We start from the raw sequence: 25248 nt of genomic DNA, 5'->3' as shown, positions 1-25248 counted from the left end.
CTTTTAGGACCATCGCAGTGCATTTCAAAATTAAATATGAAATGAATGAAGTCCTTGAAGGCTTACAAAACATGGCTAGATGATGCCACAGGGGGATGCTCAGTGAAAAACCAGAACATTTTGAAACAAATCGCATTAAAAAAAAAAGGAACTAAGCCGGCTGCATGCTTCCTAATCCAAAGTAAACACTTCCCACCCCTGCAAAGTCTGTGGGTACATCTTGTGCGCAAGTCAAGTCAACATCTCCTGCTGCGGTCAGCAGGCACCTGGGGTGTGAACTTTTGAGCATGTTTCTGTGTTTGTGCCTCCCTTCCCGGCCAGCGTGATTTTTTTTTTGCTTCTCGTGTTGCTGTAAGTAAGCAGAACCCGGAGAAGGAAGGGGGCGGGGTGAGGACGGTGGCCCTGATTTCTTTTCTCTTTTTTTCTCTTTGCGGAAGGTGGGATGGATTACAGAGTCCCAGGGGCAGTGATCAACGGCGAAATACCTGCACAGCCCCCTGGGGAGGAGAAGAAGAAAAAGAAGAAGAAGAAGAAGAAGGAAGAGTCAGCCGATCAAACGTTAGAACGGGACCACTGGAACAACAAGCTGGAATATGTGCTGTCCGTGGCCGGGGAAATCATTGGCTTGGGGAACGTCTGGCGCTTCCCTTATCTCTGTTATAAGAACGGTGGTGGTGAGTGAAGCTATGGTGCCAGCACCTTGCAGCTCTGGGTTGAAACCTAGCAATGTGCAGGTCTGCAGTCAGCAGGCTGCCAACCTCCAGGTGGGGCCTGGAGATCTCCTGGGACGACAGGCACTCTCCAGACTATATTAGGGTCCATCCTCCAAAGGAGCCATTTTCTCCCATGCAACTGAGGTATGTAACATCTGTCCTGCTGGAGAAAACAGCTGCTCTGGAGGATGACTATATGGTAGCCTTCCTCAACTTCTTTACCATTGAGAAACTGCCTGAAACCTTCTTCAGGCTCTGAGAAACCTCAGAAGTGGTGCGATCGTGCAGAATATGGTTGGGAAGCAGAGCTGGGTACACACCCACTCAGGGCCCCTCCCCTTCCCACCCCTCCAGGCCCATCATTGGCTATTTTGGGAGGGGAGGAGGCAGGTTGACATGACCATATATGCTCATATCACCCGATAAATGCTTAACACATTTTAAAAATGTATTGAAAATTACTTAGCTCCCACTCGTTTGGGAAACCCTTCCAGGGCCGTCAAGAAACCATAAAGAGAAAGCCGGCTTTACGGCATCATGCCCCTCTGAGGCCCCTCCCTTCCCCAAACCCTGCCCTGCAAGAGTTTCATCCCCCACCCCGATCTCTAGGAATTTCTCAGCTGTGGTCGGGAAGCCTAGCAGTTGACTAGATTGCCTTGCAGACCAACGTCCCATCACATCAGCCAGTGGATCTCCCTTTCAGCATTCAAAATACTGCATGATGTCACATCATTTATCTTCACAGCAACCTTGTGGGGTAGGTCAGGGGAAGGCTGAAGTCCTAGCAGCAGGCTGCTCAGATGAGTGTCACAATGAAGATGCTGGGAGAGCTTAAGGAACATTCCGTTTCATGTGCAACTTGCTGGGTGAACAGGTGGGGCAATTTGGGTGTATCCCCCTGATCCAGGCACCATGGATGAGCGATAGGGTTGTGAATGTCCTGCATTGTGCAGGGGGTTGATGTCCCAGGAGGTCCCTTCCAACTCTATTATTCTATCATTCTATGATCCAACATGCTGCTTTTGATTTGCTACACATCAGCTCTGCTCTTCTGCAAAAAGCCACGCTTAATCTTAGCTGCCGAGCTATGTTATCCAGCGCATTCTCTGACCATGCGGATCTCCATAATGTGCACCTTCGCTTGGGTTTTTCTAATAGCCAGCAGGGTGTCTCCCCTTCCCCCTAATTTTAACCCCCAGAGGCTAAACTGCACTGGACCAATATGACACAATAAGGAACCAGTGTGGGGTGAACAGGAGAGATCTGTGAGGTCTGAGTTCACTTTTGTGGAACCAGCTCCATGTTTGGCACATGCCCAACAGCCTGCTGAAGATGTGCACCATCCTCTAGGCCAGTGGTCCCCAACCTTTTTATCACCGGGGACCACTCAACGCCTTTTACTGAGGCCCGGGGGGGGGGGTAGTTTACTCCTCTACTCTCAACCACTGCCCTAACGCTCTCTGATCGCTATGGTGATGTTTAAACATCCCTTCAAAATAAGATACAGACACGCCACAACAGTGAACATAAGGAACATTTTATTTTCATGGAAATTTTAACTCATGACAATGGCAGATCAATAGGAACCCTGAGCTTGTTTCTCTGCATCTGGGAGTGATGGGGGACAATGACACCCGAAGTGTGTTGTAAAGGGCCGGGGGGGGGGGGAAGGCGTCCTTCGTGGCCCACCTCCAATTAGTCGACGGACCACATGTGGTCCGCGGCCCACAGGTTGGGGATCGCTACTCTTGGGTATATTGATTTAGCCTATCTAAAAATGTTCCCGAAAGAAGCCTTCCATTTCAGGGAGTTTGTTCTTTTGAATAGGAACATTTCTGGTTAAAGCCATGGGTGGGGCCTGGGTTTCCCCTCAGTCATACTGCTCCAAATGCCACCCCTGCAGCTTGCCCAGTTCTGCCTCCCAAGATGCAAGCTTCTTCCAGACGACTGTTATTATTGTATTTTAAATGGATCCTGTCAACCTGCTCCCCTCCTCCTACTGGGACTTGCAGGGTGTTTAATAAAAGAAGTAACTCAGCCTTTCTCAACCCTTTTACCATTGAGTAACCCCTGGAGTGGTGCAATCATTGCAAAATATGGTTGGGAAGCAGAGCTGTGGACATGCCCACCTGGGACCCCTCCCCTTCCCACCCCTCGGGGCCCATCATTGGCCATTTGGGGAGGGGTGAGTGGGTGGATATGACCATTTAAGGTCATATCACTCGACAAATGTTTAAAGCATTTATTAATTAACTCCCACGCATATGGAAAACTGTTCCAGGACCATCAAGATACCCCAGAGTTTCACAAAGCCCTGGTTGAGAAAGCCTGAAGTAACTAAAGTGAATTATTTAAGACAGATGTTCATTTTAAGTGGGCAAAGTTTCGCAAATTAATAACTGTGTTCGTCCAAGTTATATATTTCTGAGCCTGGCAGTTCATTGACATTAAAACACGCTTTTTTTTAGACGTTTGTGTGCAGTCATGAAGAAATCGTTCATTTTCTATTATTTTCCTTGACGTCACCCCCTAGTCAGGATGGCTGGATTAAATTCTTGCCTCCCCCATATATGTACAACTGAAGCAGCACAAATGCTATATGACAGGGGTGGCCAAACTGTGCTCTCCAGATGTCAATGGACTACAATTCCCATAAGTCCCTGCTAGCATGCTAATTGGTAATTTTTGGTGTGTAATGTTTGTTTCCGAGAAGGAGAATCACTCTAGACGAGGCTTTCTCAACAAGGGTGTCATGAAACCCTGGAGTCTCTTGATGGCCCTGGAAGGGTTTCCTGAATGGGTGGGAGTTAATTAATTCTTATATATTTTTAAAATTAGTTATCAGGTGATAAATATATGGTCATGTCTACCCGCCCCCTCCCAAAATAGCCAATGATGGGCCTCAAGGGAGTTGAGAGGGGAGGGGACCCCTGGTGGACGTGTCCACAGCGATGCTTCCCAACCATATTCTGCACAATTGCGCCACTTCTGGGGTTTCTCAAAACCTGAAGAATGTTTCAGGGGTTTCCCAAAGGGGGAAGAAAAGCCAAGAAAGGCTGCTCTAAACAGAAAATCCACTTTCCTTGTTGCAGATTTTGTCATGTGTTACAATGAGTACTAGGGAGACTTATAAGAAACTGCCAGGGAGGATTTGGAAATAGCCGCAGCCCACATCTAAATTTCCACCTTGAGAATTCTTTAAGCTCTTGGATGCTTGAGCAGGCCCATTTACCAGTGTGCTCCTGTTTTCCTTTAGCTCTCTCTCTACTGTCCCATGCTATGTCTCCTGGAGCATGTGAGGGACATGGTTCCTTAGCTGCCACTCTGTGGTTGATTCCAAAAGTTGTATTTTTGGAGGAGAGGGGCATTTTCAGGGAGTTCTGTGGTCAGAGTTACTCCTGTCTTTCTTGTGGCCAGGTTTGGCTGTTTTTGCATGCCAGCGAGGTTAATATTGGACAATGATAATTGGAGGAGGGCAGGATGCTGTTTCCGTTGGCTGCAGAGGAGAGAACGCGCAGTAATGGGTTTAAACTACAAGTACAACGATATAGGCTAAATATCAGGAAAAAGATTTTCACAGTCAGAGTAGTTCAGCAGTGGAATAGGCTGCCTAAGGAGGTGGTGAGCTCCCCCTCACTGGCAGTCTTCAAGCAAAGGTTGGATACACACTTTTCTTGGATGCTTTAGGATGCTTTGGGCTGATCCTGCGTTGAGCAGGGGGTTGGACTAGATGGCCTGTATGGCCCCTTCCTACTCTATGGTTCTATGATTCTATAATTGTATACCTAGTGTAGTGACCTTGAAATAGAGTTGCCAACCTCCAGATGGTGGCTGGAGATCTCCTGTTATTACAACTGATCTCAAGGCAAAAGAGAAAATTACTGCTTTGAAAAAGAAGAAGAGTTGGAGCCTGAGGGGGGTGGAGTTTGGTGAGGGGAGAGACTTCAGTGAGGTATAATACACACAGCCTGCCTTCCTATGTGGTGTAGTAGTTAAGAGTGGCAGGTTCTAACCTGGCGAGCCGGCCTTGATTCTCCGCTCGTCCACATCCAGTCAGCTGGGTGACCTTGGGCTCATCACAGTCCTGATAGTACTGTTCTCACAGAGCAGTCCTGTCAAAGCTCACTCAGCCCCACCTCCCTCACAGGGTGTCTGTTGTGGGGAGAGGAAGGGAAGGCGAATGTGAGCCGCTTTGAGACTCCCTTGGGTAGTGAAAAGCAGGGTATAAAAACAATCTCTTCTTCTTTGAGTCCTAAAAGTGATGGGGGTGAGGGAGGGAGAGAATCACTATGAGGAAGGTACTAATCCTAGAAGTGTGTGTGTGTGTGTGTGAGAGAGAGAGAGAGAGAGGAAATCACTATGAGGGAGGTGCTTTTTGGTAATCTTTTGTATTTCCCGTGGTATTCTATGAACCTTGGTTCTATGCATGAATGCTGAGGAGATATGGACCTTAAATCTTCATCATAGCAGAACATTTTAAAGTGGCTCGAAGAGCCAGAGGGTTCTGTGGCCCACCTCTTTGTGGAGCCTGTAGATATTCGAGAATTACAACAGACCACCAGACTAGAGAGATCAATTCTCCTGGAGAAAATGGCTGCTTGGAAGGTGGAGTCCATGGCATTACAACCTGCTAAGTTCTCTCCCTTCTACAATTGCTATCCTCCCCAGACTCTGCTTCCAAATCTCCATGAATATCCCAGCTTGGAGTTGGCAACCTTATAGAAGGCACTTGTGATGCACCTCTCCATGATGTCACGGACAACATCCAATAGGTGCTCATGATACTAGGGCGATGGTGTTCCACACAGCAAAAGAACCTTAAATTTTCTTTGCTTGGGAAACAAGAATAGCTTTGTCAATAGTTTGGTCTAGTAGTTTGAGTGCTGATAAATGGAGTTTTCTTTCTATATGAAAAAAACACACTGGACCAACGTTTTAGAGGTGGATCAGTGAAGGTTCTGCAGTTGTCCCATTTCTACTTGGGTACATAATCACAGTTTCTCAAATAAGGTCCTTTGACTCTGTTTTGACCTAAAAAATAAAATGGAAGGGATGTTTTCATCTGTATTTGCAGGTTTTCCTGGTGAGATAAGATGCAGCTGGGGGATACGGGTGTTCATCTCAGCCAGCTAGGTGGAAAATAATTACTGTGGTTGCCTTTTCTAGGATTATATATCAGAAGGCCAATACAAAATGAATAGCTGGTTTCTTCAGTTGAAGTAATCCCTAAGTTTCTGTAGTATGTTGAGGACAGGTTTTCTTTTAAAGCAGGGGTAGTCAACCTGTAGTCCTCCAGATGTTCATGGACTACAATTCCCAGGAGCCCCTGCCAGCAAATGCTGGCAGGGGCTCCTGGGAATTGTAGTCCATGAATATCTGGAGGACCACAGGTTGACTACCCCTGTTTTAAAGTACAGAAATCCTAAAGCAGTGATCCCCGCTATATATGTTTTTGGTAGAAAAAATTACCTGAAGATTGACACAGGAATTATTATTTTTTTCCAGCTTTGCTTTAATAATTATGTGCTTGCTCTGATTTTTCAGAAGCTCGTAGGAAAACAGGTTAAAATGCCTCAGTACCACTCATAGAGCTCTCGGGGAGTAGGTTATGAACTTTGGCCTGTAATCTCTTGGGTTTTACCTCACAGGCATACCTAAACTGCTTTCCCATCTTGGCAGCATGAAAGGGATTAGCTAGTTAGCTATTTTCACGTTGGATTTCATTTTTATTTCTCTCGATTGCACGCTTGAGAACTTTATTTTCAAGGTGGGATTAGGGGAGCGGGGGGGGGGGGCGAGATGTTGTTTTGTTTTGTGTGGAATCAGAATGTTCCTAAATTGTTGTGTGCCTTAATCCATGGATGTTTCCCATAAACTTCCTTCACAGTTCCTGAAACTGTGGAAATGAAACCCGCTCAGGTTTGGGAAGGTTAAGTACCCTTCTCCTGGGGTTAAGTAGAAACATTTCCATCTCCTGTTTACGCTTTGAAATGGAAAGGGACGTTTGCATTTCGCATTCAGCTAGAAGTGATGCTGGGAGATTTGCAACTGGACCTTGTGGCCATTTTTGAAAGGGAAAGATGACATTGTTCCCTTGAGGCTGCTGTGTAGGTTTGCCCAACTCCAGGTGTGCTCTGGCAATCTCCGAAAATTATAACTGATCTCCAAACTACAGCTCCCCTGGGGGAAACGGCACCTTTCTAAGGTAGACTCTGTGGTAGCAGACCCTTGCTGAGTCGGATGGCCGGGGAAATACCTGGAGATTTGGAGGGGTGGAGCACGAGGATTGTGGGGTTTGAGGAGGAGAGAGTCTTCAAAGGGTGGTAATGCCATAGAGCGGGGGGGGGGGGGGGACGGGACATCCCTAGGGAGGGAGGTCTGGTCCCTGCATTTTCTGTCTTTAGGAGGCAGCTGAAGACGGTTTTATTTAGGACTGCACTTGATTAATTTACTAGCAGTCTTGTATTTTTAAAGTTGGGGTTTTTAACGGATTTGATTTACTTTAGGCATTTCGCCTATATTGCAAGCCGTCTTCAACGTTGTGTGGAAGAAAGGTGGCGAATGAGTGTTTTAAACAAACACACACTTTCCTACAAGTAAGCCCCATTAAATATACAGTGGGACTTATTTCTGATCCCAGGAGTGCCTATTAACTGTACAAACCCATGTCATAGAAATTTACTTCATTTATACTTTCTCAACGAGAGCCAGGCTAGCGCAGTGGTTTAGAGTGGCAGTCTGGAGAACCAGGTCTGATTCCCCGCTCCTCCTCCACATGCAGCCAACTTGGTAACCTTTGGCCAGTCATAGTTCTTTCAGAGCTCTCTCAGCCCCACCTACCTCACAGGGTGTCTGTTGTGGGGAGAGGAGGGGTAGGCAGTTGTAAGGTGCTATGAGACTCCTTCGGGCACTAAAAAGCATGGTACAAAATAACAGCTCTTCTTTTTCTTCTAAAGTGGCTTGCATCATTTTGCTGTCCTCCTTTTCACTCTTACAACAACCCTGTGAGGTAATTTGGGCTGAGAGTGGGTGGTGGGTTCGAGATCACTCAGAATCCCAGACCTCAGTCCAACACTGTAACAGTTACAGTGTGCTGGCTAAGAGTTCTGTGTGCTAAGGGCAAATTACTAGGAGACTCTTTTGAAAATAGGTTCGTGGAGAAGACTTAAAGGATTGTGTGAGGTGGCCTAATCTTTCGTGTGCAGGAATGTCGATAATTCTGAAGTACCACTAGGAGTGGAAAAAGGAAATGGAGGTAACAATAGAAATCTAGATGCTGTATAGCCAAACGTCTTGAGCTGAATACTTTCCGTAAGTGCCTGAAGGGCTTTTTCTTGTGAATGGTTTCACATTAAAACGTCATCGAAGCACTGTTCAGTATAGCCACCCTATTCCTACTAGCTGTGCTTGGCTTAAGCTGTCCTCAGAATTTCTTTAGAAGGTCACTTTCTCTGAGATAATGAGGCTTGCTAAGCCATCTGTGTGTGTGTGTGTTTTCTCAGTATCATATACACGTCTGTGTGACCAGGTGTTGTTGTGTTAAGTACCGGAGGAAGATCGGATTGGGCTCACCCTAGGAAGACATGATGCCACGTCGGCACCAAAGAATCATAGAATAACAGAGTTGGAAGGTGCCTCCTGGGTCATCTAGTCCAACCCCCTGCACTATACAGGACACTCACAGCCCTATCGCTCATCCACTGTAACCTGCCACCCCCTTGAGCCTTCACAGAATCAGCCTCTCTGTCAGATGGCTATCCAGCCTCTGTTTAAAAATTTCAAAAGATGGAGAACCCACCACTTCCCGAGGAAGCCTGTTCCACTGAGAAACCCCTCTGTCAGGAACTTCTTCCTGGTGTTTAGACGGAATTTCCTTTGCATTAATTTCATCCCATTGGTTGTGGTCCGTCCCTCCAGGGCAAGAGAGAACAACTCTACTCCATCCTCTACATGGCAGCCTACATGGTGTGGTTGGTTGTCATGCTCCCTGGCCACCCCAGCTGGTAGTTGTTTTGTTAGGGTGGGCTTATAGTTATTTTCTGCCATACTGTTTTGTATTTTCTTTTCTGTAAAGTTTTTATGGGGGTTTTAAAATGGGGATATTTTTATTGTACCAGGACAGTCATGTAACCCATCATGAGCCAGCTTGCCAAGAGTGGTGGGTAATAAATTGAATAAATAAAGTTCGCAAACCAATCCATTTTGTGTTAATCTTTTGTTAAGAATGCATAGAATCACCGAATCATAGAGTTGGGAGGGGCCAAACAGGCCATCTAGTCCAACCCCCTGCTCAATGCAGGATCAGCCCTAAGCATCCTAAAGCATCATAGAATCACAGAATCATAGAGTTGGAAGGGGCCAAACAGGCCATCTAGTCCAACCCCCTGCTCAACGCAGGATCAGCCCTAAGCATCCTAAAGCATCATAGAATCACAGAATCATAGAGTTGGAAGGGGCCAAACAGGCCATCTAGTCCAACCCCCTGCTCAACGCAGGATCAGCCCTAAGCATCCTAAAGCATCATAGAATCACAGAATCATAGAGTTGGAAGGGGCCATACAGGCCATCTAGTCCAACCCCCTGCTCAACGCAGGATCAGCCCTAAGCATCCTAAAGCATCCAAGAAAAGTGTATATCCAACCTTTGCTTGAAGACTGCCAGTGAAACCAAAGCAATTTTGCCAACCTAAATACAGAATGGAGGGGCTGCCTGTAACATCTTCAAGTAGGGTCAAACACTTTTCAATGGATTTTGACAACTGAGTATAAAACTTAAATCAAACACAGGTTAAAATGTGAGAAATAAGATTTTTTTCCCCTTCTAGGAAAAATAGCACAGCTAAGTTTCTGTTAGACGTGATACAGACCTTTCTTCGTAGAGAGTATATGGATATAATACAGCTGGTTAAGGAATGTCTCGTCAGCAATATTCTGTCATATTGGTATATTCTCTGTAATGAATTAACTCCATTTTTGCTATGTAAGAAAGGAGAATATGGTGGGGATATTAGCTGACCCTTGATGGAGGTCAAGCATTTTAAATGAGAAAACGGGAAAACTCATCCATGCTTAATGGATAGAGTTGCTCACTCCACTGTTGGGAGATTTCTGGAGATTTGGGGGTAGGACAGTCTTTCTTAACTTTTTTACCATTGAGAAACCCCTGGAACATTCTTTGGGCTTTGAGAAACCCCAGAAGTGGCACAATTATGCAGAATATGGTTGGGAAGCAGAGCTGTGGACACGCCCACCCAGGGCCCCTCCCCTTCTCGACCCTCTCCCAGTCCATCACTGGCCATTTTGGGAGGGGTGGATGGGTTGACAGGACCAGTTAACCAACGATTCTGAACAAACTGAGACTCCCCCGTCTGATTTCCTCCACTGGCCGTCAGTCGTGGCTGAATGGTCTCGAACAGAAATAACACAACATATTGCACTTTTTGTCAATTAAACCAGTGGTCCCCAACCTTTTTATCACCGGGGACCGGTCAACGTTTGACAATTTTACTGAGGCCCGGGGGGGGGGGTAGTCTTTTGCTGAGGGATGTCTCTGCCACCTGAGCCCCTGCTCCACTTGCTTTTGTGCCGGCGCCCCTGACTTCCTGCCGCCCACTGGGGGGCAGTGCCATGCCGAGGGGGAGCGCCAGCCATGGAGGCCGCTGGAGTGCACCAAAGGTGAGCTGGCGGCAGAGTGGCAGGGCAGCCCCCGAGGCAGCAGCTGGGGAGGAGGACAAGGAGGAGCCGCGGCCTGGTACCAACTGATCCAAGGACCAGTACCGGTCCCCGGACCGGGGGTTGGGGACCACTTAATTAAACCACTGCGATTCAAGGAGGATAAGGGATTATTGCCTGCTGCCAAACTCAGAGGAGGAACTATCTTGACTACGAACGACCACTAGACGAAGGCAGTCAAAGCAAATACTGGGCTAGATAGCTCATTGCTTCTATAGCCGGTCAAGCCTTCCGCCAGCTTAACTTACGCCATACTTGGATCCAGGGGCAGAGAGCTGGGTCTAGCCCAGCGAAGAGCTGGAGCTGTTATGCTGATTTAGGAGTGAATTGTCTGTAATTGTAATTTCCCACTCTGTTAACTGTTGGCTTGGGTCTGGGACATTAGAAGAGAGGCTAGCCATTCAGCGCCCAAGTGACCAGCTGTCCAAACCTGGAAGGGCTATTTGGAAGGAGGCATGGAGAGGACTTCAGTCCGTCCTTTAATTTCCCCCCCCCAAGGGGAATTGTGTTCATGTATAAAAGAGAAGCAAACGCTCGACTAGGCTAGGAACGTCAGCTATCAAATACAGTAAAATAAATGAATTACTGTAGTTTGTATGCCAGCCGTCAAGCTCTACCCCCTGAAAGCCATCTTGGCCCGGCCGTTATCGGTCGCCATCGAAGGCAGAACGACATTATGCGGGGAATAAAATATTGTCGAATGATATTAAATTGAGATCCCTGGTTGAGAAAGGACAGATACCGCTTTGTAAATGCTGCAAAATATCTGCAGATGGATTGGACTTTCATAGATGAGACTTCAGGGAGGACAAATTAAATTTCAGCAGTAACCAACTCTGGTGATGCAACCAGTGGTTTTTACTCAGTATTGCTTTGGAGAATAAGGTTCAGAGGTTGAGCGTGTATTTTTCCGGGTCACAGGTTTAATCCCTGGCTTTCAAGTTAATAGATATCAGAAAATACGAAGTTGCCTTGGTCCAGCAAAATCAGCATTGCCTACTCAGACCGGCAGGAGCTCTCCAGAGTCTCTGGTGGAGGTCTTCCGCGTCACCTACTGCGTGGCTCTTCCAACTTGAGATGCTAGGGATTGAACGTGGGACCTCCTGCACGCCAAATGGATGCTCTACCCCTGAGCAATGGCCAGAGGTGTATCTAGCCCAGGGCAGGTGGGTGGGGCTTGGTGACACAGAGGCCTCACCTCTGATTCCTGGGGGAACGCTCTGCTCCTTTCTCTCGTTTGGCACCTTGCTTTTGGAATGCTTTCCCCTTTGGGGCTCGCCTGGCACCTTTTTCTTTTAGGTAAATAAATGCCCTGACTTGGATGGCCCAGGCTAGCCCAATCTTGTCAGATCTCCAAAACTAAGCCAAATGGGTCACGGGAGGTCACCAAGGAAGATCCATTTTGCCACACAGAGCCAGGCAATGGGAAACCATCTCTGTCCTTTCTTCTCATGCTGTGAAATCCCTACAGGACCTCCACAGTTAGAGTTGCCAACTCTGGGTTGGGGAATACCTGGAGACTTTGGGGGTGAAGCCGGGAGAAGACAGGATTTGGGGCAGGGAGAGATTTCAGTGGAGCATAATGCTCTGCTACACATACTTCTTTAGGCTTACAAACACTTTTCCCTTCCTCTCCCCACAACAGACACCCTGTGAGGTAGGTGGAGCCAAGAGAGCTCTGACAGAACTGCTCTGCTAGAGCAGCTCTAAGAGAACTGTGACTAGCCCAAGGTCACCCAGCTGGCTGCATGTGGTTCAGCCTGGCCACCTAAAGGTGTATTTCAGACAGAAAGACATGGTTGAGCCCAGTGTCTAAAAGAAAAAGGTACCAGGCAAGTCCAAAAGGGGAGAGTATTCCAAAGGCAAGATGCCACCACAGGAAATGCCCTGTCTCTAGCTACCACATGCTTCAAGGGTGGGGGTACTGACAGCCTGATCCTTAACTGGTGGGCTGAATAGCATGACAGGAGATGCTGCAGTATCCTGGCCCCAAGCCCTTTCTGATCCTGGTAGCCAGCCAACCCCTGACAGTAGCCTGGATGTTGTGCTTTAGTCCAACTGAAGTTTCCTGGCTCTTTTCTAATGTAGCCCCCTGTAGAGTGCGTGACAGTAATCGAACTTGGATGTGATCAGAGTATGCTTGCTTTTTGAGAAAGGACCATAGCTGGCAAACCAGATGGAACTGGCAAAAGACAGGCCATGAAGAAGACCTGAGCCACCAGCCGTGGGCCCTATGAAAAGATCGCAGGCGAAGCGCTTTAAACTCTCCAGAGTGCATTGCTAGTATTGCTAGTACATTCAGGTAAAAGGCCTTAAACTCACAGCTTTTTTAGTTAGATATTCATCACTATGTCCCGCAATAGAAACTAAGATATAGTGAGCAAAATTTGCTCAAAGTCCGCAGCCGTATAGATGCTAAACCAGCCTCAGCTATGGTTAGAGCCTTTTTAGCCCTGGCCCCAGCCTGGTGGAATGCCCTCCCCGGTGAGATGAGGGTTCAATGGGATTTAGGACTAAAAGCCTTTGGAACATACATAGCAATACTGTAATTCCTGCAGAAACCAGCCATCTTGATTTGAAAGTCTGGCTCTGTCCCTCATGCCTGGATTTTTTAATCCGCAGGTGCCTTCTTCATCCCCTACCTCATCTTCCTCTTCACCTGTGGGATCCCAGTGTTCTTCTTGGAGACGGCACTTGGCCAGTACACCAGCCAGGGAGGAGTCACTGCCTGGAGGAGACTGTGCCCCCTCTTTGAAGGTGAGTCGGGGGCGAGTGATGGGACAAAACACATTCTCCCTTGTATTTCTTTGGTTTCATTGGTTGGGCTGCAAACCCAGAAGTGCAGATAAGCTTTGCTTCCGGCAGAGTTGGGTTTCTATTTTCCAATAGGAAGGAGCCACCCTCTTGGCACATGTACTGTGATGGTCTTTGGACACATGCTGGTCTCCTCCTCCCCATGGACATGTATGCATTCTGTGATGCTGTTAAATTATGGCCTTAAAAATTCGTGAACTTCAGCTTCCATTCATTTTCAGTTTGACAAAACAGCTTCCTAGTTCTGGGGTCCTGCTTGTTCCACACATGTTGAATCATTTATTTAATTTATTTATCAGAAAATTCCTAGACCGCTCCTATCGGCACTGCCATCTCAGGGTGGTTTACAACACTGTTAAAATGCAGGCAATTAAAATAATTCAGCAGTTAAATAAATAGTTAAATCCATCAACAGATTGGTGATGGCCCCATAATTCTTCTCATTGGGGTAGGCAGGAGCTGTTGAATTTCAGGGGGAAAGGTTAATTGTTATTTATATGTTTATTTGTCCGGCCTGGCCTCAACCGTAAGCCTGGCGGAAGAGCTCCTTTGATCAGGTCCTACAGAACTGTGTGAGTTCTGTTATGGCCCTGATGTTCTCTGGGAGCTCATTCCATCAGGCATAATGCGCTTTCAATGTACTTTAGAAGCAGATTTTCTTGTCTTGCACAGGAAAACCCAGTTGCAAAAGCACACTGAAAGCGCATTGTCCAATGTTTGCGGAATGAGCCCTGGATGATTTGAATGTTTTTGAGGTAGCACTCAAGGACATGGAAGTCGGTGGAATCGGAAGTCATTTCTGTTGAGCAAGATCTGGGTTAAACATGTGCAGCTGTACAGAGTTATCACAGGTTACTTGGGATGGTTTCCAAGAGAGCTTTGCCAGTTTTGATGCTTCCTCCCCGAAGAGAACCGTTGCACTCAAATCACCGCTGAAGCCAACCTCAGAACCAAAGGAAGAAGACGAAGAATGAAACAACCGGGCCGTTCCCAGATCGCTCAGCAAACAGGGCTCACGGTTTGTCCAAAGTCCAAGTTCACACCTTTTTCAGAGTTCTGTTTTGTTGACATAACCAAACCAATAAGATAATTACATGTGGGGATGGATCCACTGGCCCACGAACGGAAGCAATTCTGCCCAAGAAGTATTACCTTCTCTTCTCATCCCCCTCCCCCAAGCCAGAATGCCCCCGTGCTGTTTTGGATAGTCTTCTGTCTCCCTGCTCCTCAGGAACGATGTTTTGGGGAGTCATTTCAGACTGCGGTGGGAGGATGGAGGTGAGAAAACCTTGCTTTGGGTGCTGAAATCCTTCTTTTCAAGTAAACCCTCGGGAGGATCCAAATCAACCAATGTCTGCAGCGTGCATAATTGAGCAGCATATAAAGAGTGTCCTGCAGGGGGCATCGTAGGAGATGTATATTTAGCATAAATAGGACAGGAACTTCCTATTGATTTTCAAATTATCTCCTGCAGTGTCCTGATTGGCTCAACAGGGGACTTCCAGCTTTTTTGAGTGCACTTCCTCCCTGCTTGCCTCCCAAAACAGTTGATGAACAGAAGAATGACTACAGCTAGCTAGAGAGCTAGGTTAGGGTTAGGGTTTCTCTCTTTCTCCACAAAGTTGTTTATCTCCATAAATAAAACTATTTCATTCGTCAAGCAGCCTGCTGCTTCCCCCTCTCTGCATATTCAGACTCTGCCCACAGTAGAGTCATAACTGCCCAAATAGCACCTGCTAACTGAACCATAAGAACCGGCAAGCAGTCTGGGCCACTCACTAGCTTAACACCGACATGAATATCTGCGCTGCTTCTGGACTGAGTAGCCTACACCTTAAAGGCTAACAACACTGATCCCAGTTTAACCTTTTGGCAGCTGTCTGGCCTCTGACAAAGTGAGATCAGATTCTCAAAGGCATACGCAGGCATATATGAGTCATTAAGGTGCTACTGAGCTCCAGTTTAATTTTGCTGAAACCGACTGTTTAGGAGGACACAGTGGAAATCTCCCACAAAGGTGCATGTCTGCTGAAAGGGAAGGAGGAGGAGGAGGAGGAGAGGAGAAATATTTTGAATGTAAACAGCTTAGAATCAAAACAGCTGCAGAAAAGGGGAGGAAAAAAGGATCCTCTGGTGGTTGGCGGAAAGAAGTGTCAAAGGTCCGTGGTTGGAGATGCGGGGATAATTGTTTACTAGGTTAGGAGACCTGGAGCCAGTGCAGATGACTCATGGCACAGATGACAGCCCAAGAAGGACCTCAGCTATGCAGAAAGGGATGGGGTTTATGGGTTACTTTCAGGCACAGCCACGTGAGAAAGGACGGGGGCATGAGCCTGTTGAACCCCCCTGCCCTGGCTATGTCAATAAGACTCACTCTTTGATTGTAATCAACAACATCTGGCCCGGTCTTGGACGCAGCTGACTTCAGCTTAGTGATTTTATTTATTGTTGAAGAGTGCTCCCTTTGTTCACTGTGGCTCTTCTCTCTGCAGGCATCGGTTATGCTTCCCAGGTGATTGTTGTGCTCCTTAATTTCTATTACATCATTGTCCTAGCCTGGGCTTTGTTTTACCTCTTCAGCTCTTTCACCATCGACCTTCCCTGGGGCAGCTGTGACCATGAGTGGAACACGGGTAAGTGAGAGATCTGCGTTTGCACTGGGGGATTGTCTGGCAGCACGACCCAGTTGAACTCTTTGGAATGCAATGCTCCTGTTTCAGGGGATTGACCTTGGAGGAGGGGATTGACCTTGGAGGAAGGGAGTGACCCCTTTTCATAGACATTCCACTGTGTCTGAGGCCTTCCTGTTAAATAGAGGCCCCTGAGGCTGGATCTTTTCACTTCCGGTGCTCATCCTTTGCCATTCCCTGCTTAGGACACCCACCTCTCCTTTTCTATGCTCTTTTTTGTTGACAAGGGGATTTCAGCAGGCATAGCTGCATCGTTCCAAATTCCCTTTGCACGCAGATATTAAAGGTACTAGAGTTTTACTTTTAGGGACAAATGTAAAGTTCTGCATTTAGGTAGGAAAAATCAAATACATCACTATAGGATGGGTGAGACTTGTCTTGGCAGTAGTACGTGTAAAAAGGATCTTAGTAGACCCTACAGTGAACATGAGTAAGCAGTATGACTCGGTAACTAAAAGGCAAACAAGATTTTGGATTGTATTAAAAGAAATATAGTGTTCCGATCACATGAGGTGATGGTACCGCTTTACTCTGCTCTTTTGTTGTTTTCAGCATTTCTTGAGATTTAGCTTTTTTAACACTCTCCCTACAAAGCATGGGTATTTCTTTATAATCCTCCTTGGCTATAAGGTCCTCCTTCCATTTCGCAAATGAGTATTTTTAAGCATTCAATTCTTTTGAAAGCTGTTTATGGAGCCATCCTGGTTAATGTAGGTTCCTCCCAGTTTTCCTTCTCAAGGGAAGAAATGAATATTATTGGAGAAATGGACAAAAACTCAACCCTTAAAAACTGCAAATCCAAACAATATTTCAGTCCCAGTTTGAATCCTTTTGGGGAAAGGAGGGTGTGGTGTTGTGAGATGTAGCAATGGCTATAAACAACAGAGAGTAGCAGTCCTGGGAGACGGCACAGTTGTACGATGGGAAACAGGAAGTAGAACGGTGAACTTCTGGCCTGGGCCTAGGCTGCTTCATGAGATGGTGTGACCGTTGTTATGCCTGACCATGATTTACAATAGACCTTCTAATCTAAATTGTACCCATCACTTTAAGTAAAGAACCAGTCTCTTCCTTTTCATGGAGAAAGCTATATCTCATTTCCCAGCTGCATTCATCAACACCTCTCCCAGAGGGACAACTAGACCCCAGATGCTTTCCTGAGCTTTCATAGTCTTGTCTTGTCTTCGGGTGGGAAGTGGATTGATTGTGTTTCATGAGGGCATCTTTCAATTACATTGATTCACATTCTCCTCCAGGCAACTGCATGGAATTCCAGAAGACAAACTCCTCCACCAATGTGACGGCTGAAAACGCCACCTCACCTGTCATTGAATTCTGGGAGTAAGTGAAGGTCTCTTCCCCTGTTTCCTCTCTTGTTCTTTTGGACATTCAAATTCCATGGATCTCAAATACTGTGAAGCTCAGACAATCGGATGTCTCAATAAGGAAGAGCAACGCAATGACTATGAATGTGGCGCTTAGCTGGAACCACCTCTGATGAAGTCTGCTAAAACTGGTGGTCTTTCTTTTCTTCTTCCACTTTGCCCCTATTTATGCTGCTAATTCGTCACAAATACACACACATACAGTTCACTATACCCTTCACAAGGTTGCTAACCTCCGGGTGGGGCCTGGAGTTCTCCTGGAGTTACAACTGATCTCCAGACTTCAGAAATGCCTGTTTGGTGGAAGCTTTGGAGGGTGGACTCTGGTGTACCAGAGAGAGCCTATCCCCACTGAACTCCTTAGTCTCTCTAAACTCCATCCTCCCTACTCTCTGCCTCCTCATCTCCAGGAATCTTCCAGACTGGAGTTGGCATCCTTAATACCTCACCTGCAAAAAATCAAGTTAATGGAAAATGATAGTGGTATCTTACTCTTGGATCTCAAAGGCTCTCCGAAATGAGGCATAACCATAAAATTAGCTAAAATAAATTGAATTAGTGCCTATGAACACATTTCACAGTATCCTTCCTCCAAAAGTACATTGGAGAAGAAGTAACAAACAGTCAGCAGGGTCTTCCTGCATCGCCCACCCACTCAAGGGACTGAAGAAGAAGAATTGGCTTTTATACCCCGCTTTTCACTACCCAAAGGAGTGTCAAAGCGGCTTACAATCACCTTCCCTTCTCCCCACAACAGTCATCCTGTGAGGTAGGTGGGACTGAGAGAGTTCTGACAGGACTACTCTGGGAGAACAGCTCTAAAAGGATTGTGACTAGCCCAAGGCTGCATGTGGAGGAGCGGGGAATCAAACCCAGACCCCTCCAGATTAGAAACTGCCACTCTTAACCACTACACCTAGCTGGCTACACCAATGCCAACACAGTGAGTAAAGAAAGTTCCCTAGCTTCAGGCCTAGCGTCGATTTGTGGCTCTCCCTCCTCTTTGATTTGTGCATTTGCCCAAATTCCCAGACTGGGATTCTTCTTAGAAACTGAAGAAAGACTAGAGGAGGTGGTAGACAGGAGATGGATGCAACCAGAAATCCCCCCTCCCAACAGGGCATTACTATTGTGAACTAGGAGGAACAAACAACAGCAGGCGTTATTTGAGATGCGGGGCATATGTGGTCTCACTCATCTCATCCAGTTTTGTTTTCTGCACATCTCTATACACTTTTGTGTCTCAGCATCTGTGTGTCTATGCATCAGCAGGTTGGGCAGAATGATTTGCAGCCCCAGCTGTCTGTACCATTCTTCCGGCTTCCTCCCCTAGGTGCTTGGTTTCATTGTTGTGTCCTCGCAACTTCTTTCATCCGAACGCCTTCCCTTTCCTTCTCACGGCAGCATTTTCTTTATTCTTGTGCTTTCCGGCCTTCCTTTCTGTACTTCATCATCATGCTCATTTTTTATCATCTTATTGGAGTTGTCCGTGGGGGGGGGGGGGGGGGAGACTACACCATCCATCGCTCCACATGTGCATAGGTCTCTTCCCTTGGAATGGGATGCTTCTCTTTGTCTGGAAGCTGCCCTCTGACCCCTCCTCTTTCTCGCTTTGTCCTCTTGCTTCTCATTGGCCTTGGAGCTCTGCTCTGCTGCTAAGTCAGAATAGACAGTCCTGGGTTTGATGTTCCAGTGGTTTGACCTCATATGAGACGGCCTCAAAGGGTAGCTCCACCAAAGGAAGATCAGCAAGATTTTCAGGTAAGGGCTTTCAGGAGTCTAAGCTCCCTTTGTCAGATGGCCTCTCTCACTGTTGAAAGCTCATGCCATGAAAATCTTGTGGATCTCTTAGAGGCTGCTGGACTCAAGTTTAGCTCCTCTTTTGTCTATATATCAAGTGTAGCCACAGCTGTTTCATGATGGCCAGAATGAATGGAGACTATGGAACTGAGGTCTTTACGCTGAGAAATGGCACCTGTCTGCTCTTGAAAGATTATGATGATGATGATGATGATGATGATGATGATGGTGATGATTAGATTTGTTACCCGCCTCTATCAGTGAACCGTCTCTTGGCAGATTAAGAATAAAACCCCACATAAAACAATCATATAACCCCATTAAAATATAAAACAAACCCTGGCACCCCTCAGCAACTAATGGGGGCATCAACGGATGGTGATGGTTCAACCCGGTGATGGTCTGGCCTAATGTAGACTCTTCTGGAGCCTCTCTCCTGGAGGGGCCCATGATCTTCCGTGCCACGGCCTCAACCATAAACCTGGCAGAAGAGCTCCGTTCTACAGGCCCTGCGGAATGCAGCAAGCACCTGTAAGGCCCTCGGCTCTTCTGGGAGCTCATTCCACCAGGTAGGGGCCAGGACTGAAAAGTCCCCAGGTGTATTTTGCTAGCATTATACTGTCTTTTCTGTATTAGGGTTGCCTAAACCTTGAATACGGGAGCTGAGTGCACATCAAGAGATGGAGTAGGCCTGCCATTTACCTGCTGGAGGTGAAAGGCATCTCTTACCCCCAATGTCCTGTGACCATTTACTCTGGGATGGCAGGGAAAGAAATAACAAATGGCTGTCAGCACGATTGTCAATTCCAGGGAAATTCCGGAAGTGATGTCATTCAATTAGTGGCATAGGTAGAAATTCTAGGGCTTTTCCTAGCGTTTCCAGTGATTCCTAGAGTAGCATGTTGTCCCTTCCGGGTTTTTCCTAGAGGGACATAGTGCCCTTGTCCGATGGCCCCCCATCCCCCATGTCCCCGTGTCCCCAGACTCCACCAGCTGGCAACCCAACAGTGGAGCCTTGTAGATCAGTGGTCCCCAACCTTTTTCCAGCTGGGGACCGGCGGGGCAACTGCCCTGCCCGTGCAGCACGCATGCGCGATTTTGGCCGTGCATGGCGCATGTGCGCATGCGTGGCGCGGCCCTGATTCCCTCTCCCCCCCCCCCCGCAGTAAGAAGTTTCCCGGGCTGCAAGCTTGCGGCCCGGGGAAGTTTTTTACTGCAGGGGGGGGCGGGGAGAGGGAACCGCGGCCCGGCGCCCTGGCCTTCGTGGCCCAGCACCGGGCTGCGGACCGCAGGTTGGGGACCATTGTTGTAGATGATAACCCTGGGCGTAACAAGTGATTCTAGAGGGAATCAATCTCTCTGTCTCTCCCACAGGAGGAGAGTGCTAAAGATTTCCAGTGGCATTGAACATATGGGGGGCATCCGATGGGAACTGGCTCTCTGCCTGCTGCTGGCCTGGATCATCTGCTACTTCTGCATCTGGAAGGGTGTCAAGTCTACAGGCAAGGTAAGCATCTCTCCCCCTTCATTCACAGTCCAGATTACTGAAAAGCCCTGCCCTTTGAGGTTCTTATCAAAGTGCTCAGGGGACGTGGTTCTCCTAAGCATCCATGGTTATGATTAGCAAGCCAATAGGGCACATAAGGATCATCTGTGCTGGCAGGTAGGGTCATCAGGAGATGATATGCAGTGCACATAGGGACTGGGGAATGAGAGAGAATTCTTACTAATTGCTCTAAAAATACCTTTGGATTCACCTGGACTACTACTGTGTTTCATCACTGGTTGAGGACTTTATAGTCAAGATGTATTATTCTTTACATTTAACCTCAAGAATTGACAAAGGGAGCTTTTCCTCCTTCTCCCAAATACTAGAACTTGAGGGCATCCAATGAAACTGATGGGCCGTAGGTTCAGGACGGTCAAAACCCAATACCACTTTGTACAGTGAGTGATTAAAATGTAGAACTTGCTGCCAGAGGATGTAATGATGGCCACAGGTATAAACAGCTTTAAAAGGGGATTAGGTAGATTCATGGAGGATCAGTGTATCAATGGCTACTGTCCATGTTGACTGAGGGGAACCTCCACATTCAGAGGCACTAAACCTCTGAATCCCAGAGCCTGGAGGCAACATCAAGGGAAGGTCTCAGCCTCTTTGTCCTATTGTTGGCCGTCCAGAGGAAGTAGTTGGCCACTGTGTGGCACAGGATGCTGCACTAGATGGACCATCGGTCTGATCCTGCAGGGCTCTTCTTACTTTTTTAAGAGGCCAGTAAGCAAGCTAGACTCTTGGGGGGCACATGCATGACCCAAGCTGAACGCAACTCAGAATGCTGAAAAGGCAGGTCTTCTTATAGCGCCTTTTAAAAGTGTTGCTCCTCAATGTGTTTTTCTGCTGCTGTCCAGGCCAGCTGTCAGACGAAGCTGCCATGTGGATTGTATGCGGCAGGGCTGAACAATGTTCCGCACCTGACACCAAGCCAATCCATGTAAAGTTGTCGCTGCAGACGTCACCTAACGCTACCTGAGTACAAAGCAGCAGCAAATGTGTCTACAGTAAGGTTGCTGCTGAGTGACTTTGAAATTTGGGCTGACCTTTTTCTTCTTTCTGCTGGGCTCCGGGGGTATGTATGTGTGTTGTTTTGCTGCTTGGTTAGTCTGTTTTCCTGAAATCTCCCTCGAAGCGCTGTGGTTTTTGCACTTGTTCCCTATTGAAATGGAACGGCTCTGACCTTTTGGTCTGTCGTTCTCCATATCCTGAAAAAAAAATCTTTCCAGTAATAATAAGCTGAACCAAGGCTTGGGTCCTGGTCTGGAAATGTGTTGGAGAAAGACTAGTTTAGACACACGAGGATACCTTCAATAGGCACCTGTGGACCTCATCATCAAACTGATTTGTGACTCTGACCTGCACTTATTCTGCACACATTGGATAATGCACTTTCAAAGTGCTTTTGTAGCTGGATTTCCTTGTGCAGAACAGGATAATCTACTTTGAAAGTGCATTGAAAGTGCATTATCTGACATGTGCAGGATGGGCCTTGGTCTTTATTGCCCCTGCACTGGAATTAGGAGATCTCCTGCTATTACAATGGATCTCCAGAAGACCAAGATCAGTTCCCCGGGAGAAAATGGCTGCTTTGGAGGCTGGACTCTATGGCATCGTACCCCATTGAAGCCCCTTCCCTCCTCAGCCCCTGGTCTCCCCAGGCTTCATCACCAAGGTATTTCCTGACCTAGAGCTGGCAACCTTAATGGGAGAGATTTAATTGCTCTTCCCATCCCCAGAAGAGCTTGTGGTCACACCAGTTTCAGCGTGTGATAGCCGATGGGAAAAGAAAAGCTTGTGCTGGATTTCTTCTAAGCCTGCAATTGCTGGTTGTGTACATCAGTCCCCACGTGCGGGATTGAACTTTTGGTAGCCCACCACCCCATGCTCAAAAAGTGTCCATTTTAGTGGTGTGCTGAATCTTGTGCACTAATGGGCTGCCACCCACCCTGGCCTGCAGAGTACCAGCACCTGTCCACCTGCAGAGGTTCATCTCCTCTTGGTATTGTAATATCCCCCTTTAGTTGGGATATTTAGTGGGGAACGTGTCAATACAGACTGGTATCCCCATACCTATGTGAGCCTGTGGCCAGTATTATACTATTAATATATATAAGGACTTGTCACTGATGAAAGAACTGAAAACGGAGATTACCTGGATTCCGTTTTGACAGAAGTCCTAAAGAATAAAGAAACAAGGAGAACCACAAAAATAGGACATTTTTCTTTATTTATCACATTGCCAGTGGATAGGTCTGTTTCTCACTGTTTGCTATTGAGAAGGAGACAACTCTTATCACCAAGAACTTCAATGAACATACAAACTAGAAACTCAAAACGAGCTCCACCCAACAGAACCCAACTAAATTGCATGGATATTAGGGGAGGATCGGACATAAACAGCAAAAGCATTCGAACTCACAGGCTGCACATAGCCACAGGCTGAGCTTTCAGCTCGCAGGGGCAAATATCTTTTTTCCCCATGCACGAAGTTGATTACGCTACGTCCACCCCCATTTTTGCTTGACTGTGCGACCTCCTCCTCTGCCTCATTTCCAATTCTCACAATATGCTGCTGCCACTTGAATCACGCTCATTAGGGTGTTTTTAATACGCCCTCCTGAGCCATTCCCAGCCGATCTTTGTGTTTGGAGCTGAGAACAGATGGAAATGAAAAGTCACTGTGGCAAGACAACCCCCTTTTCTTGATGAGACCCAAACCATGCAAATGTGGTGATTAGTTCTGATGGAGTCCAAGATCTCCGGCTAGGGCATGGCGAAAGATACGGCCGTGTCCCTTCCTTGCAAACAAAACAAGAGCCTAGCACAAGCGCTCCTGTAGGGAAGAGACGGAGAAGTCAGTCATCAGCCTACCATGCAAAAATGATGAAAGGGACAAGCGTTCTGTGGCTATAAGAAGAATAAACAGAGGTATCGGGGACATGGGAAATAAGACCAGACATGTTGATGAATGACTGCTGTACCGAAATGCCCGTGTGTTATAAAGCATATGCTCCGCGAAAGCAAGAGTGGCAGATGCAACGTGGGCTCTCCAAACAGACGGATCTAAAAATGAAAAAAATATTTATGATAGCGTGAAGTCTTCGGCAGTTTCCCTGCAAAGAGAGAGAACATATCTTAGGGACAGAGGTTGAATTTTGCCCAGAGACAACTGGCAATAAAGCAATGTATAAACACTCACTTCCCCCAAGGCACGGTGATTTATTATCATATGTTTTGGCCACGTAATGGTAGTTTCACCCGTTCTAAGCTCTTGTTACAGCTGCAACAGAACCACTGCCAAGATGGTATTGGGCTTACCCACGGAGCATATTTTCTCTAAAGCCAGTTGCCTGAGGGAGATATCTTGTTCACGGATGCTGATTTTGTTTCAGGCGCTGGGCAAAGACGTGCCTTTCCCTACCCCTGCTTCTTTTGCTGATTGTTTTACTTGTCTCGGTGAATTACCATCTTATGGCTGATTTTAATGTTTCCGGATCGTTGTCTTATTTCCTATGTGTTTACTGTTTCCATTTGCCTTTGGGTGCTACTCATTCTGCCACTTCTATTGTTTCAAAGTTTTGATATGGGGGCTAATGCAGGAGTCCCTGGAGGCTAAGTTTTTGGAGTACGAAACCATTGCATAGTTCAGTGATGCTCACAACGGTCAACCAATTACTCTTTCTGTTTGTTGGTTCAAAGTTTCTATGTGGCTGGGGCGTAGGACTGACAAACCCAGGTTGGGAAATTCCTGGAGATTTTTTTTTGGGGTGTGGGCAGAGTGTAGAGAGGGTGGGGTTTCTGGACGGAGGGACCTCGGTGGAGCACAGTGCCATAGGGTCCCCCCTCCAAGGCACCCATTTTCTCCATGAAGAGGGATCTCAGCTTCCTGTAGGACAGGGGTAGTCAACCTGTGGTCCTCCAGATGTTCGTGAACTACAATTCCCATGAGCCCCTGCCAGCATTTGCTGGCAGGAGCTCATGGGAATTGTAGTTCATGAACATCTGGAGGGCCACAGGTTGACTACCCCTGCTGTAGGACATGGGGATCCTCCAGCATTAAAACCCACCTGCATACAAAAGAGATCAATTCTGGAGAAAATGGATGTTTTGGAAGGTGGACTCTTATGTCATTGTACCCCACCAAGATCTCTGTCCTCCCCAAGCTCCACTCCTAAATCTTCAGGGAGGACCCCGGAAACCTATAATCCCACAGGGGGAAGCTCTACTTCTACATTGCATATTGTTTTTAACACAAGGCTTTTGGTACATCTGTTGTTTAACAGCATGTCTTTTCATATTTCTTATGTTCACAATACTCCTGTTAACACTGTGATGTACCATTGCAGTGGTACATATGATTGTTCAATGTTGTTGTTAGTTGTGAAGTCGTGTCTGACCCTTCGTGACCCCATGGACTATGATCCTCCAAGCCTTCCTGTCCTCTACCATTCCCCGGAGTCCATTTAAGTTCGCACCGACTGCTTCAATGACTCCATCCAGCCACCTCATTCTCTGTCGTCCCCTTCTTCTTTTGCCCTCCATCGCTCCCAGCATTAGGCT

General features: G+C 47.1%; 1 protein-coding gene across 7 annotated transcripts in view; it reads left to right on the top strand.

The window, feature by feature from the left end:
- Nucleotides 1-25248, top strand: part of LOC143838540 (sodium- and chloride-dependent GABA transporter 2) — a 72350-nt gene that overhangs the window by 9673 nt on the left and 37429 nt on the right. Inside the window, exons 1-6 of one of the 7 annotated variants that reach the window (XM_077339979.1) lie at nucleotides 334-351; nucleotides 438-674; nucleotides 13067-13201; nucleotides 15751-15891; nucleotides 17205-17289; nucleotides 20508-20640. In XM_077339979.1, the coding sequence (XP_077196094.1) occupies nucleotides 443-674; nucleotides 13067-13201; nucleotides 15751-15891; nucleotides 17205-17289; nucleotides 20508-20640 (726 nt within the window). In that variant the 5' untranslated portion in view covers nucleotides 334-351; nucleotides 438-442. Of the gene's footprint in view, nucleotides 1-333; nucleotides 352-437; nucleotides 675-13066; nucleotides 13202-15257; nucleotides 15276-15384; nucleotides 15418-15585; nucleotides 15892-17204; nucleotides 17300-20507; nucleotides 20641-25248 lie in introns of those variants that run through there. The other 6 variants (XM_077339977.1, XM_077339984.1, XM_077339982.1 and 3 more) reach the window with 6 other exon arrangements.

This window comes from Paroedura picta, chromosome 5 (genome assembly GCF_049243985.1).
Source record: "Paroedura picta isolate Pp20150507F chromosome 5, Ppicta_v3.0, whole genome shotgun sequence".
In the NCBI taxonomy this organism is placed as follows: domain Eukaryota; kingdom Metazoa; phylum Chordata; class Lepidosauria; order Squamata; family Gekkonidae; genus Paroedura; species Paroedura picta.
The sequence above is the reverse complement of the archived record's forward strand: the minus strand, read 5'-3'. Positions and strand labels throughout refer to the sequence as shown.